General features: G+C 40.3%; 1 protein-coding gene across 2 annotated transcripts in view; it reads left to right on the forward strand.

Annotated features, from left to right (window-relative positions):
• The window catches only part of TMEM132B (transmembrane protein 132B), a 259,133-nt gene that overhangs the window by 237,466 nt on the left and 8,598 nt on the right, over nt 1-13,069 (forward strand). For both annotated transcript variants that reach the window (XM_072879941.1, XM_072879942.1), the window contains one exon: nt 5,820-6,025. In XM_072879941.1, the coding sequence (XP_072736042.1) occupies nt 5,820-6,025 (206 nt within the window). The remainder of the gene's footprint in view (nt 1-5,819; nt 6,026-13,069) is intronic.

Genomic DNA, 13,069 nt, shown 5'->3' on the forward strand with positions numbered 1-13,069 from the left:
TTTGTTTGTTTATTTGTCTCAAGACATGAGGCATATCTTTCTGTCCCCTTGTTGAGACTCCAGCTCAACTCCAGCAGAGTCAGAGACTCCAGCAGAGAGTCAGAGACTGTCAGAGACTCCAGCAGTGGCTTCAGGCAGTGCATGGCGCAGAAGGGGACAGGAGCCAGGGAAGGCACAGAGGTAAGTAGCTGTTTGAAAGAGAGAGAAAGAAGAGGATGGGAAGAAGAATAATCCTTCTTTTTGTCTTCAACTATTACCCAAACATTAAGCCAGATTCCTCAGGCTGAGGAAGTAATTTCAGACTGTGCTTCTGAAGTAAACATGTAGCAATAATAAAGTACAAAATAATCCAAACCAGAAAAAAACCTGATACAGCCATGCTGTGGCCATATAAAAAGATGCAAGAGGCAGAAGAAAAACACACAACGTAAGGGTTTGCAGTATCTCAGCAGTCCTTCTTAATGGGCTAACAAGACAATGCCAGGAACAATGCTGCAGAAAAGGTGGAAAAGGCGGCATTCAGGAAATACCACAAAATTACAGTTTTAAGATTATTATGAGAATGAGCCATTTACTCTAGGCACCATTCACTTCAAAATCTTGTTACAATTGTTCTCTTTATAGCCTCAGCCACAATAATGAGACTTTGCATCCCTTACACATTCACTGCGAAGCAGCACTGTGCACTGATCCTCTGACCTTTTATAAACGTCTGCACTTTGCTGCTCTGTCATTCCTACCTCTTCTTCTACAAAAGCACTGGCTCCTGAGAGCAGTGGTGGGTGGGCCTGTCTGCAGAGGACTTCGGTGGCTGCAGGCGTACCGCGTTCTGGGCTCTGCCTCGTATGCCGGACATCAGAAATAGCATTGTCTCAGGCAGGGAGTGGAATAAGGTTGGGTTTTGCTGTTGAAAAACCAGGGTTACAAAACTGAAGAAGTCTGCACATCTGTCCTGTTAAACTTAAGTATTTTTAAATGCCTGTAGATCTCGACTCCAGGCAAAGAAACTCCTCTTGTAAGGGCCAGTTCTGCTGAAGTACTGGTGAAGGCTCTTTTGAAAGTAAGTGTAAAAAGGACCTCTTTTCAAGGGTGAATTTGAACTTCAAGTTTAAATCATTTGGGGACCTGACTGGATAACCAAATGGCTATAGCGCTCAGCTGAAAAGACTGTGTGTTAGGCCCAAGTCTGATACACACTGCATGTGCCTCAGTTTCCTCTTCTATAATTGGGTTGTAAAAATACCCCCATCCTTTTGGGTTTTGTGTGTCAAAAATCCACAGATGAAACGTGCCATAGGACAGTTTGGCATTGTACTTGGTACCACTCTTACATCACTTTAGTCACTGTTGCTTCATACCGAATTAAAGAGAATTAATTCCTTTGGGTAGTAGTTTTCCCTTTAAAATTCATTATACATGTTCATACACAGCTGTGTGCGCACACACCATTCATGTAAATATCAGAGAGAGGTATATGTCTGAAGGTGAAAAAAGGTGAACTTGGAGATGAGGTATGGGCTGGGAAGGCCCTGAAGCGCTGCGGACTGGAGATGCCCACGTGGTAGACCTCTCCTGAAGCCATCTCGCTCTCTCCTCCCACGCAAGGGAGTGCTGGGGAGAAAATGGCTGTGCCAAGCAGGCATTCAGCAGCAAAGTCGTGTTTAACCAAAAAACTCCTGAATGGTTAACAGCCACAAGGACTGCGACTGTTTTCTGTTACATCTACCTCATTCAGCCTCCTTACAAAATGACCTGCAAGCTGAGGGTAAGGTACGAGCTTTGGAATCAAACCTGCATGTAAAGATGAACCACGCAGCAGGCGTTATTTGTTTTCTTGTCAGTTCACATTCCCTCCATTTTACGTGTTCACCCAAAGGGTGCGTAAACCTTTGCTGACCTGAGCATCGAATGGTTTCCCAATTACTCTTTTGGACTGCTAGCTACTTTTGTACTGGATTAGTCTAAAACGAGGAGGCTGTGACAGGCTGTACAGGGCAAATTGTGCTTTTCACAATTACTTGTCGGGATTGGAGCCAACCACCTGCTTCAAAGCCCAGAGAGGTTAATTGCAGCTCTCTTTCTCCTGACCTGCATACCAGAGCACATCGCTGCCCGTCCTGCCCTCCTGGTTGCAAACTGTCTCAAATAGCACTTTCTGGTTTTGTGAGGCAGCTGATAACGGATGGTGACAGACTGTTTTAAACAGGCTTGCTCTGTGCATTTTAGATGAGAGGGTGACATTCTAAGTTTTTGCTGTGTCTTCTCACTGTGTAGTGTTTGCAGGAGAGATTTGACTGCATTTTCCCTCTTTGTTCCCTCAGAACCAGCAGCTCAAAAGAAATCTGTGCGTTAAGTCACCTGCTAACGTGACTCTGCCTGTGCCTCCCTGCTGCGTCAGAGCTTGCCCCACGGCCAACCCGAGCGCTTTCTGATGTAAACAGGCATGCGCTCCCCAAACTCCAGCAGCAGGTCGTACAAGTTCCCCTTCCAGCAGCATCCCGAGCCACTTCTGGCAGTCAGAGTGTGACTAGAAAAGTATGGAGCAGACTTAAAAGGGGAGAAAGTGAAGAGGAACATTTGCTGTAGGCCATCGGCCAGAGAATACAGCTGTCACCAAGTCCCCAAAGCTCAATGTGTGTTTCTCATTGCCTCTTCACTTCGGAGGAGTGTCAGAGTGCTGTTAGCATGAAATCACAGCTCTCATCTGAGACCTGGATGAAATTAATTCTTTGTCTTGGGTCTGTAGTAGATCCCAAGTGAAATGGGAGTGCTGGGCATTTTCTATACATGCTCAAGGTTCTCCTTTCCTTCAGATGAACCAAATCTGCTTTCAAGTAACAACTGCTGTAAGGTGTAGTGAATGAAACATGGCAGTAATTAAATGCATGTAACAGAGGCTTCCTCAGGTGAGCTTTAGTCTAGCCTGAATGGTTAACAGTGGTCATGGTTTCACATTCATCACAGGATTCAGCTGGATTCAGCTGACTGCTGTGGTTTTCACCCTTATTTGCACAAACTTAATTTTCCTTTAAGTTCTTTGGTTTGCTTGTACCTAACAGAGTAAACCAAAATTCCAGATAGAGAACTGAAACAACAATAATATCTCTCTTCAAGTTTTCTTATCAAGGTTGGATTATTTTCTGGAAGATACACTTAAGTGAAACATGAGCTCTGAACTCTACACAAGGCCACTGGGTGAACTTCTATAGCATAGTTATATATACTGATTTATACTTGCCTCTTGGTCAGTATATAAATGACTGAATGTCTCTGTCTAGACATATAGTCTATGAAATTTGTAAGCCTAGCCTGATATTTTTACAGCTACAATTAAAGTCCATCTTTCAGTTCCCTAATTTAGCACCTTTCTTGCCTGCTGACAAGAAGACAAGAACATTTTAAGCAGCAAGAAGAGAATCTAAAATATTAGCCGCTGTCATGTCAGATATTACTTATTCCCCTGATCGGTCTTGATGTTTATCCCTCCCTCTTTGAGTTTTCTTAATTATTTCTGTCTTGTATTAATTCTCACAAAACTCCCTAGATGTAGGCTTTATGATTTAGAATCTCAACTGCTCATTCAATTAATGGGCTTGATTAACGTGCTTAAACTTTCCAGAGACACTTGTGACACATTATGAGGGGGAAACAAAGATTCTGAGTGTGCTCCGTCTCATTTGTGGTACTCCTGAGCCTGGAGTCCATTCTAAGCTCTTTATCAGATAGCTAGATTTATATTTTTTAAAATTCCTGTACTCATTAAGCATTTATGAGGGAGGAGTATTCTCTCCAGAAGAGTGACTTAGTTTCCTTTGCCCCCTCCCTCACAACCTGGCTTAGTGCCTTTGTAAAAAAGCAATTGATTGTAGGTTCAGTACATTCGTTAGGATCTGAGAAGCTGACTTGAAAATGGCAAACGTGGAAGTGCAGCTCTTTTACTTTATATACGGGTATTGCATATGGAGAGAAAAACATCAGACAGTGAGCTTTTCTAACAAGAATCTCAAGGCACTTGACAATATTTTTAGCAAAGCTATTACCTAATAATAAGCAGTACAGAAGAATGACATTAGTTGTACAGTGATGTTATAAAAGGGACAATCTGAAAAGTTGGGCTGCGTGGTCTCACTAAGTGTGAAACAGTTGTTTGATATGGTCAATGTTCAGCGGATATATACCAACAGATCAACTGGCACAATGTTTCCCAAATGTTTCTCCTTCCGTGCTTGGCTTGAGAGTTGCTATAATTTTCAATGTCGTCACAATAATTCTGGAAATAAAACTAGTCACTGAATGACCTGCATAAAGGTTGCTTGTATTCTTTTGCTTCTGAAGTAGCTGATTCTTCGGCAAGTTGCCTATAAATCTTAAAAGCATTATGAGAGCCATTTAGGCAAAATTTTGTTATTTAAATGTGCTCCATATGATAGTAGAACTCAGGTACTGTCCATCTAACAGCAGTATACCATGTTAGAGCTCAAGAGAAAAATGATGTTATTCTGTATGAGATTTAAAGTAGGATGAACTTAATTTCAAAGTCATATGTGAGGACTGCCTTTGACAAAAAAAAAAAGGCTGCTACACAATTCCTGTAATTTTTCTTGGCTCAGTAACCACTAATTCCTGTTAATATCAGAAAAGATTTGAGGTATGTTTGCAGAGCAAAACCAACCTGTGTTTCAGCATATTCCCCACTGAAGTCTACATGAGTTACCTCAGTAACTCCAGTAAACTAGAATTTAATCATTGGCTTAGCCAGAATCCCTTCAGATCTGCGTCCCAATGCATTATACAACATGACACAGTACAGTCCTGAGAGGAGAACAAAGTCCATTTCAGCAACACAACTACATCTCGTAAGCCATGGTTTTAAAAGATTAAAACCACAGGACATGGACTCTGTTGGAGACTATCACCTCTCTCTTGCTTCAAAGCAGAATGCAAACCTGTATATAGATACAAACACACGTACATATGCCTGTACATATATACAGATATATACATGTATATACATATATAGAAACATACTATACATTAATCTAAATGTGTGTATATATATAATCTAAAAGTACACACACACACGTTCATAAATATATTAAAAAACATACCTCATGAAGAAGGAGTTCCGTCTTTCCAGGATGCAGGTCAAATGCGTTGTCACATCATGTTCTTCATATAAATGGGATCTGTGCTCAAGACCTCAGGATCTGCGCCAAAGGATGCCTGAGACCAAGAGGGTAGACGAGTTGTAGTATAGAGCCCACGTGCTAGTTTTGGCAGTAATTTCATATAATGACACAGAGCAACTATGAATACATTTTGTTAAAACAATTACTGAGAAGTTCTAAAAATTAATGCTTCTGCTGCACTTCTGCTCATGAGCCATAAGGGGATCTTTGTCTTTCAGCATTACAGTGCTCAAGGAAAAAGGAAAGGATTCTGTTTTATGGTTCTGAGTCAGTCTTTTTCTTAGTAACATATGGCCCCATTTTTTCCAGGTTCTTTAAGCAAGTTGTAAACATAAACTTTGATGCACATGGAGTTTGATTCATGCAGAGTTTAATTTGCCTAGTATAAAAGATTCACATAGGTTATATAACATCATTAAATTATTTTTGTAGTTTGAGTAGTATCCATTGAGGAAAGCAGAACTGTTTCCCTGGGGTCCATTTATCACTGTTTGCTACTAATTAGAAAACTGAAAATACAATATGTATGACTCACATTATCAGTGTTGTCTTTGGACTGATGTATCATTCCTCGTGCTTTCTCAGGAACTTTTATTCATTTCCTAATTAATCTTTTTTTTTTTTTTTAAGGTTTCTGACAGATGTGACTCCATCTTCGTTAATGGGAAGGAAATGAAAAGCAAAGTGGATACTATTGTTAACTTCACTTACCAGCATTTTACCACCCAATTAGAAGTGACGGTCTGGGTTCCACGGCTCCCGCTGCAAATAGAGATCTCTGATACAGAGCTTAGCCAGATCAAAGGCTGGAGGATACCCGTCACCTCCAATAAAAGGTACGCTTACAGCATTGGCACAGTCCAGGTACGTGCCCAGGGCCTCTGATTTTAGAACACAACAACTGTTCTAAAATTTAGAACACATTTTTAGAGTATTTCTCAGAATCTAAACTCTCCTGTTTAAAATTAGCTTTACAGGCTGTCTTAGCCTTCATTATAACATCCAACAATGATATCAGGAGGCTACATTTTATGCTGATCTATATAGTTTAAAAGTCAATGGCTTTGCCTGGAGCATTAATCAATTCTGCACAATCTCAGGAAATTGCATCATACACTCCGATGTGCAAATCTGAGGAAAAGAACCTGGACCTCCCCCATCCTGTATGTAACATCACACGTGTGTGTGTCTGTGTGTGTGATATTCAGCACTCCCAGTGCTTCAGTGCTTAAGTTTCTGTCTACAGTGCTAAATAAAATAGGGCAAGGGAAGGAGTCAGGTCACTGGGCACTAGCAGGGGGGTTGGACTAGGTGATCTTTAAAGGTCCCTTCCAACCCAAACCATTCTATGATTCTGTGACTTTGGATGATTAGTCAGTCTTTGTACCGATGCATTCTACAGCAGACCTGGCTGAAACATTTTTCAGTAGATCTGAATTAGGCAAAAAACCCGCTTATGCTCGTATTGAAGACTATATGCCGATGAACAGAGTCTACCCAGACAAATGTGGATGGGAAAAAAAAGGGAGGGAGGGGGCAGCAATTTTGAGCTCTGTTCTATCCATCCCTACTGAAATACCCATTGAAGAATAACCATCATTTGGACAATTTGCAAGATTAAGAACTTCCAGGAACACTGCTATATTGGTGGATTTCAGGCTAAGTTGAAAAATACTACTGGAGAGCAAGGCATGACACCAGCTCAAATTTATAATACAGTGAAAAAGCATTTCTGGCAGCAGTAACTGTAGTGCTAAACACTCTGGCAGTTCTGGCTAAAGCACTCGATTTGCCCAGGAGAACATCTCAGCTATTGGAGAGCCTTAAAGAGCCCAAGCAGACAGCAGGGGAGTAGAATTATCTAACACTTTATGAGGGCATAAAACTAAGAGTAATAGGACACAATTTACAGGATACTCAGGTAATGAGCTCCAAAGAAGGGGACTGACTTACCTCTTGGCTAGGTGGACATTTTTTCTGGCTATGACAGAAGAGGTGATGAGGATCTGGCACAAGAGAAATTTGTGTGTTTGCTTCAGGGACAAAGGCAAAGTTGCCATTTGTGGAAGGAAGAGATGTGCTAGGTGGTGAATGAACTGAACATATGCCAGCTGCTTAAAGTTCCACTTAACTTACCTTCTTCTGTCTGTAATGTGCCTAGTGCTGTAACACTCCCTTAGGCTCAGCTCCTACTAAAACCAGTGGGGATTTTGCTGAGTAAATGGCTGCAGGATTAGGCTGTTGATGTTTATTATAGGAGTAAACTTTCAGCAGCAAGCTCAGTGAGTTAGACATTCAACTGTGGTTAACGGTCGTGGACATTCTGACTTTAAACCCATTACACACAGTGCTGGAAATTTACCCCCCGGTGTCTAGTTCTGATTTATTTGGCCAGCTGAAATAAAGATAATGGTCTGAGAGTCTGCTCTGTTTGCAAGCTGGCAAGCCGTGCGAGTTTGCTGCTGCTCAGATTGCATCTGAACTGCTGGCACATCTTCAGCAAGCATTTTCTGTGAAGGGTGGAAGAGAAAGTATGGACACTGCATCATTCCCCAGAATTGCAGCTGGTAGTTTATGACATTGTGTGTCAGCAGTCCATGCCCGTGTGAATGGGAAAGGTTTCAACTAGAAATAAATTATCTCTTGTTTTATGGAACATTCATGTGGATTTTTTTTAACTTTGGGGGGGTATTCTAAATCAATAGGCAATCTAGGACTAGCATTAGTTGTGTTCACTCTGACATTTACTTTGTACATAAGGTTTTTACATGCCCTTTATTTTTAGATTTGGATGGGTTTTACCTGAGATTTAGTGGCTTTTCCTTTTGGTCTTTTTTTAAATTTTTCTCTTTAATTCTTAATCTGCTTATACCTCCATCTCCTTCATAGCTACATGTTTCCCAGTATCCTAAACATGGGAGAGTTTTTATGATGAGGTTTTAAATGGTGACCTGAAGCACACAAGACATTTGGACTACAGTCAGGAGCTGCAGGTTGGTTTTCTGAATCCTTATTCAGTGATAGAGTCAGAAGGCGACATTCACTTATTCTGAACAATGGTTCAGCCTGTAATTCTTCACAGTGCCCTCCCGGTACGTATAATACAGTGTTAGTGCTGTACAGTGAGAAGGTTGTCTTGTGTGATACCTGAGAATAGGCTTGAAAGAGAAAGGAGAGTGCTTTAATCTTTTTTAAAAAAACAAAATCCAAGCATTTCCCAGCAGGTGTGGTAGCCGTAGCATTGTATTGCTTCAACTTCATTTTCATGTAAGAGACAGTATTTGCAGTTTCCACGAGGTTTTTGATATCGATCCATAAAGGAAACTAATTTGAAAATAAGAAGGCATCTAACTCTTGGATTCTTTTGAAAGTCCCTGCCAACAGCCTTAGTCTTAAATTTAGGTTCAGTCACACATGGCCCACAGGTCAACTGGAACTATGTCACTGTCCTCAGGTTTAGTCATGGAAGGATTGTAATGTGTATTCATTTCTCACCTCACCACAGACAAAACAATTTCCTACTCTCCTCCTCTCCACTAGGGTTGGTATCTTCACACCACTCCCTTGTCTTCTCAGCAAGAACTAAACATTGCTGTAAAGTAATTCATCAATATACAGAGGGTAAAATTTGTGAGCATTTCTTACCGGGATTATGCAGAGATGCTTCAGCCACCTCCAAACATTCCTTCATCTCCTCTGGCTCCCTCACAGCCTCGTTCCCACATGCTCAGCGTGGCTGTGCTGGTTCAGTTGTCTGAGGGGCTGAGCCAGATGGCAAAATATAACTGGGTTTATAATAATCTTTTAAATGTTTTTATTGGTGTCGTCAACGAAAGAAATGCTTGTGAAACTACTGCCTCAGCATGGCTGTTCTTCATCTGAATATAGCTGCTTCTATCTCAGACCTGAAAAGGTGTTTATATGCCCCAAATCACATCTGTTCTTTCCAGTGATGTTTGCTGATCTAATAAAATGTATTGCTTCTCCCTATAAACCCTGTTTGTAATTGTAAAATACATGTGATTACAGACATGTTTGCTTACCTAACTTCTTGAATAATTTCCGCAAAGCAATGAAAAATACAGGGTCTTTACAAAAATTTTACAAATGGCACATGCCTAGCTCAGTTTGAACTGTGTCGGTTTTCATCTGAACTGCTGTAAGAGCAGGAACTTGCTAGAGGAACAGAAAGAAAAACCAGGCTGCTTTTATGCCAGTAACTGGAAAAAAAAATAGTCTCCCCTATGTAAGGGCAGTAATACAGTTTACCAGATCAGTCTGTAAATATATGGCAAGCCTTTATTATTATCCAGAGGAGAACTTGATCTATGGTGTGTGCTACTGCAGATATGAAGAGCCTCCCTTTCCAGATGAAAGTCAGCTCCATGGATCAGCTCATGACTAATGCATGGTACGCGGTCCTCGAACTAGCATGGACTAACAGAAACTACTCCTGCAGTGGGCTGCAGAAAAGCCCACAATCTCAGCAAACGAAAGGTGTATATTTAAATTAAAGTCAAATATTAGAGTGTAGAAGAGGTCCCGGCAGACTCTGCTAGTCTAACAAGTACATTTATTTTGATTCCTCATGCATCTGCAAAATGACTACCACCTTCTTGAAGTTCCTGCACTAGCTCCACGCACATACATTTACATGGCATGCGTGGCTTCAACTTGCATTAATAGGAATTGCATGGCTAAAGTCTCACAGAAGAAGCTGGAAATTCAATTTAAGTAAATAGTTGCAACTGGGATAGCACACTGTTTTCATGAGGCTCGCAGGGAGGCAGACCTCACACAGTATGACTCCAGCATATGCTTCGGTGTCAGGCACACGGTTTACTGGACTTTTACCAGCATCTGGCCTTACTGAACAATAGCTGATAAAGCCATTACTAAGTCCTGGTGACTGCAAACCTCTGAGTAGCGTAAACCTTCGAAACCTATGAAACAGCGTTAAGCCAGACATGGTATTGCTTATGAATGGCAGTCTGTTGAACTACTGGTTAATTAGGTGGTAGCTCTACTTTGGTCCTGTCTAGTACTAGAGACAAAAGCAGGAAAGTTAGTCTAAGTTAAATGAAGGAAAAAATAAACTGCTTTAGTTAAACCTCTGTGTGAGTGCTGCCACTCAGAAATAAAGCTATCCTTTAAAGCAAATTAAGTGAAGCTGGATTCAAACCATTCCATTTGTGAATAACAACATCCGCACAGAGCTTGAACACGCTGTAAATTCACTCCTTTAGTTAATTGACTTTAAAGTCCTATGGAGATAAGTCCATAGAGATTTTTGTTAACAGGTAGACTGTATTTTCAAGATCTGTAAAGCTACCAAATTGCATTTCTTCTTGAACTGTGAGTGGAGCTATGCGCAACTTATTTCTGTAGCTTCCACTAAATCAACTTATAGGGGCTTGTATTTTGTATCCAAAATAGATTTTTTTTTTCAGTTGGGGTGTTGCAAATGTTTTTTAAATACATGACTCTTTTTAATGAGTATTTCAAATTCAAAACCAGCAAAACTGATTTCTTTAGGGGTTTTTTATCAGAAAATTAGCATCTGGCCCAAGAACTTGATGCCTGGTTTGAGAGTGGTACGAATTAAAAGAGACATACTTAAACTGCTCACAGACAGTGTCTATAATATAAAGTTGACAGATCAGTGATTAGATCAGTGCTTAGCAGGCACCCTTGTAACAGGGCTGCTGTTTTAACTCAGCTCTCTGGCAAAGGCTTTCTCTGTGTGAAATGTAAATTAAATGTAATACTGGCAACCTTGGTTCACTCCAGAAAAGCAAAAAAATCTTCCAAGCAAGTTTGCAAAGCAGCAAGAAATAGGATAAGAAGGATTCTGAGAGATACCCAGAGCTAACCTCGGAGATGACCGAGGGGGAAAAAAGCACAATATGCGTCAATAGCTTATATTCATGAGGACATGTCTTAAAAAGAAAATGAGCTCACTGCTTAATGAAGTATTTTAAGCCTACTGAAAACACTGTAACAAGATGTTTAAGACTCTAAAGGGAACGATGCAATTCAATGGATTTCAAACATTCTGTTAGGGCCATGGAGACAAAATACTGAAATGCTCTGACTTACTAACTGAATCATGGATTTGTGGCTCTGCAGTGGAAATGGATATCATTTGTTTAAAGAAAAAGTAAGAACTCGAGTTGGTACCTGGTAAAAGCAGACTTGCAAAGCTTGTACTGAAAATTCAAACACCTCTCTTTTTACTTTGCACTGACATAAGAAAGCACCTTGCCCATTCCATGGTTGAGATACGTTTTTCTGATGTTCCACATTTGCACGCAATAGAAACCATCTATTTCTAAGGAGAAGTATACAGATACAAACACCTATAAATGTTTTTGTAACGAAATGGAGCCCTTACCTTTGCTTGTTAGAGGTACCACAAGGAAAGAGTTGGACTTGAATAATCTTTTTTTGGTTGGTAGTACTGACTGCCCATACAGTCTTAAAGCTGGTAATAAGGGCAGGAGTGCTCCCTACAACTCACATTTCGGAGCTGTATGGGACTAGGGTTGAAAAATTATTTCCCTCAAAGTTGTTTTGAATATATTTCCTCTTGAACAGTGGTCCAGGAGTCTAAAGTTTTAAACAGTGAAAGTAGAAATAAATAAGCACAGAAATAAATATGAATAACAGTAACACATGGGATCTGAGTAAAACATCTGGTTAGGTAACAGAAACAGAAAACAGAGTTCTGTAAAAAAAATTAAGTCAGGGTGAATGTTGAACATGTCAACATTCTTCTTCAAGCCACAGAGCACTGGTTCTGTGGCTCTTTTTTCCCATAAGAAAACTGGTTCCCACTGGTTCTGTGGCTCTTTTCCCCAAAATCCCGTAAGTACATCTTACCTGAGTAGCTCCTGCACATTATTCTCCAATTCTGCACAGGTACTAATGTTACTGTTTGTATTACTAAAAGAGGGTCAAATCCCAAAATCTCAGAGCTAAACCTGGTTTTCCCGAAGTCTGAGATTATTCAGAGCTGGGTTACGGTTTAGAAGAACTGAAGAGGGTCAGAATACATGAATAAATTGGAAGTGGGAACGTTAAGGAGTTCATAAACTCTTTTATAGCATTATAAAGCAAAAAGCAATCTAAGTAGGCATGGGCCACGTAAGGTCTATGAATATCCCCCTTCTAGTACTTCCCTCGCGGCTGTTTTGCTGACTGGATGGCTTCAGCTCATAGTCTAGATTGACACTTGTGTTGGGAAGGAGAGAACAATTGAAAATTTCCCTGAAAGACCCAGCTAGTCTAATTCTGTAAGACTAATTTCTTTGTGTAATGTAAATCCTATTTTAGGATCCTGGTTTTTTCTTAACAATTCAGTGGTTATTCAATGGTGTTTCATTCAGCGACTAATGATGGACACTGTTGTTTACAAAATCAAAAAGGCTGTACCAAATACCATTTACTTGAGGCCGAATATATATATTCAGCCAACAATTGATGCATTGAAAATGTATTTCCAGTGTATTAGATTCTGTAACACCAGGACTTTCTATCATTTTGAAGAGCATAAAGGCTTTTCTTAGCTACGTTTTCAGCTTACTGTTTGCCAACTTTGTCATAAAAAAATTTATAACAAAAGCAATTCTGTTTTATATTAGTTTTTCATAGCTGGTATTTCAAAGGAGAACATAAAGGAACACAGTAAACACAAAACTACTTCCCAAAATACTGTGAAAAATAAGAGTCTTACCCTGTATTTCCCACCCTTGCTATAGAGGTGGCTTCAGGCTCAATAAATAAGTAAAGGAGGAAGGCAAATTATTTCTGAGCAATGAGTTCCACAGAGGTGTGACCACGTAGTGCTTAACACCTGACTTGAAAGAGATAAGAGAATC

This window comes from Ciconia boyciana, chromosome 15 (genome assembly GCF_034638445.1).
Source record: "Ciconia boyciana chromosome 15, ASM3463844v1, whole genome shotgun sequence".
NCBI lineage: Eukaryota > Metazoa > Chordata > Aves > Ciconiiformes > Ciconiidae > Ciconia > Ciconia boyciana.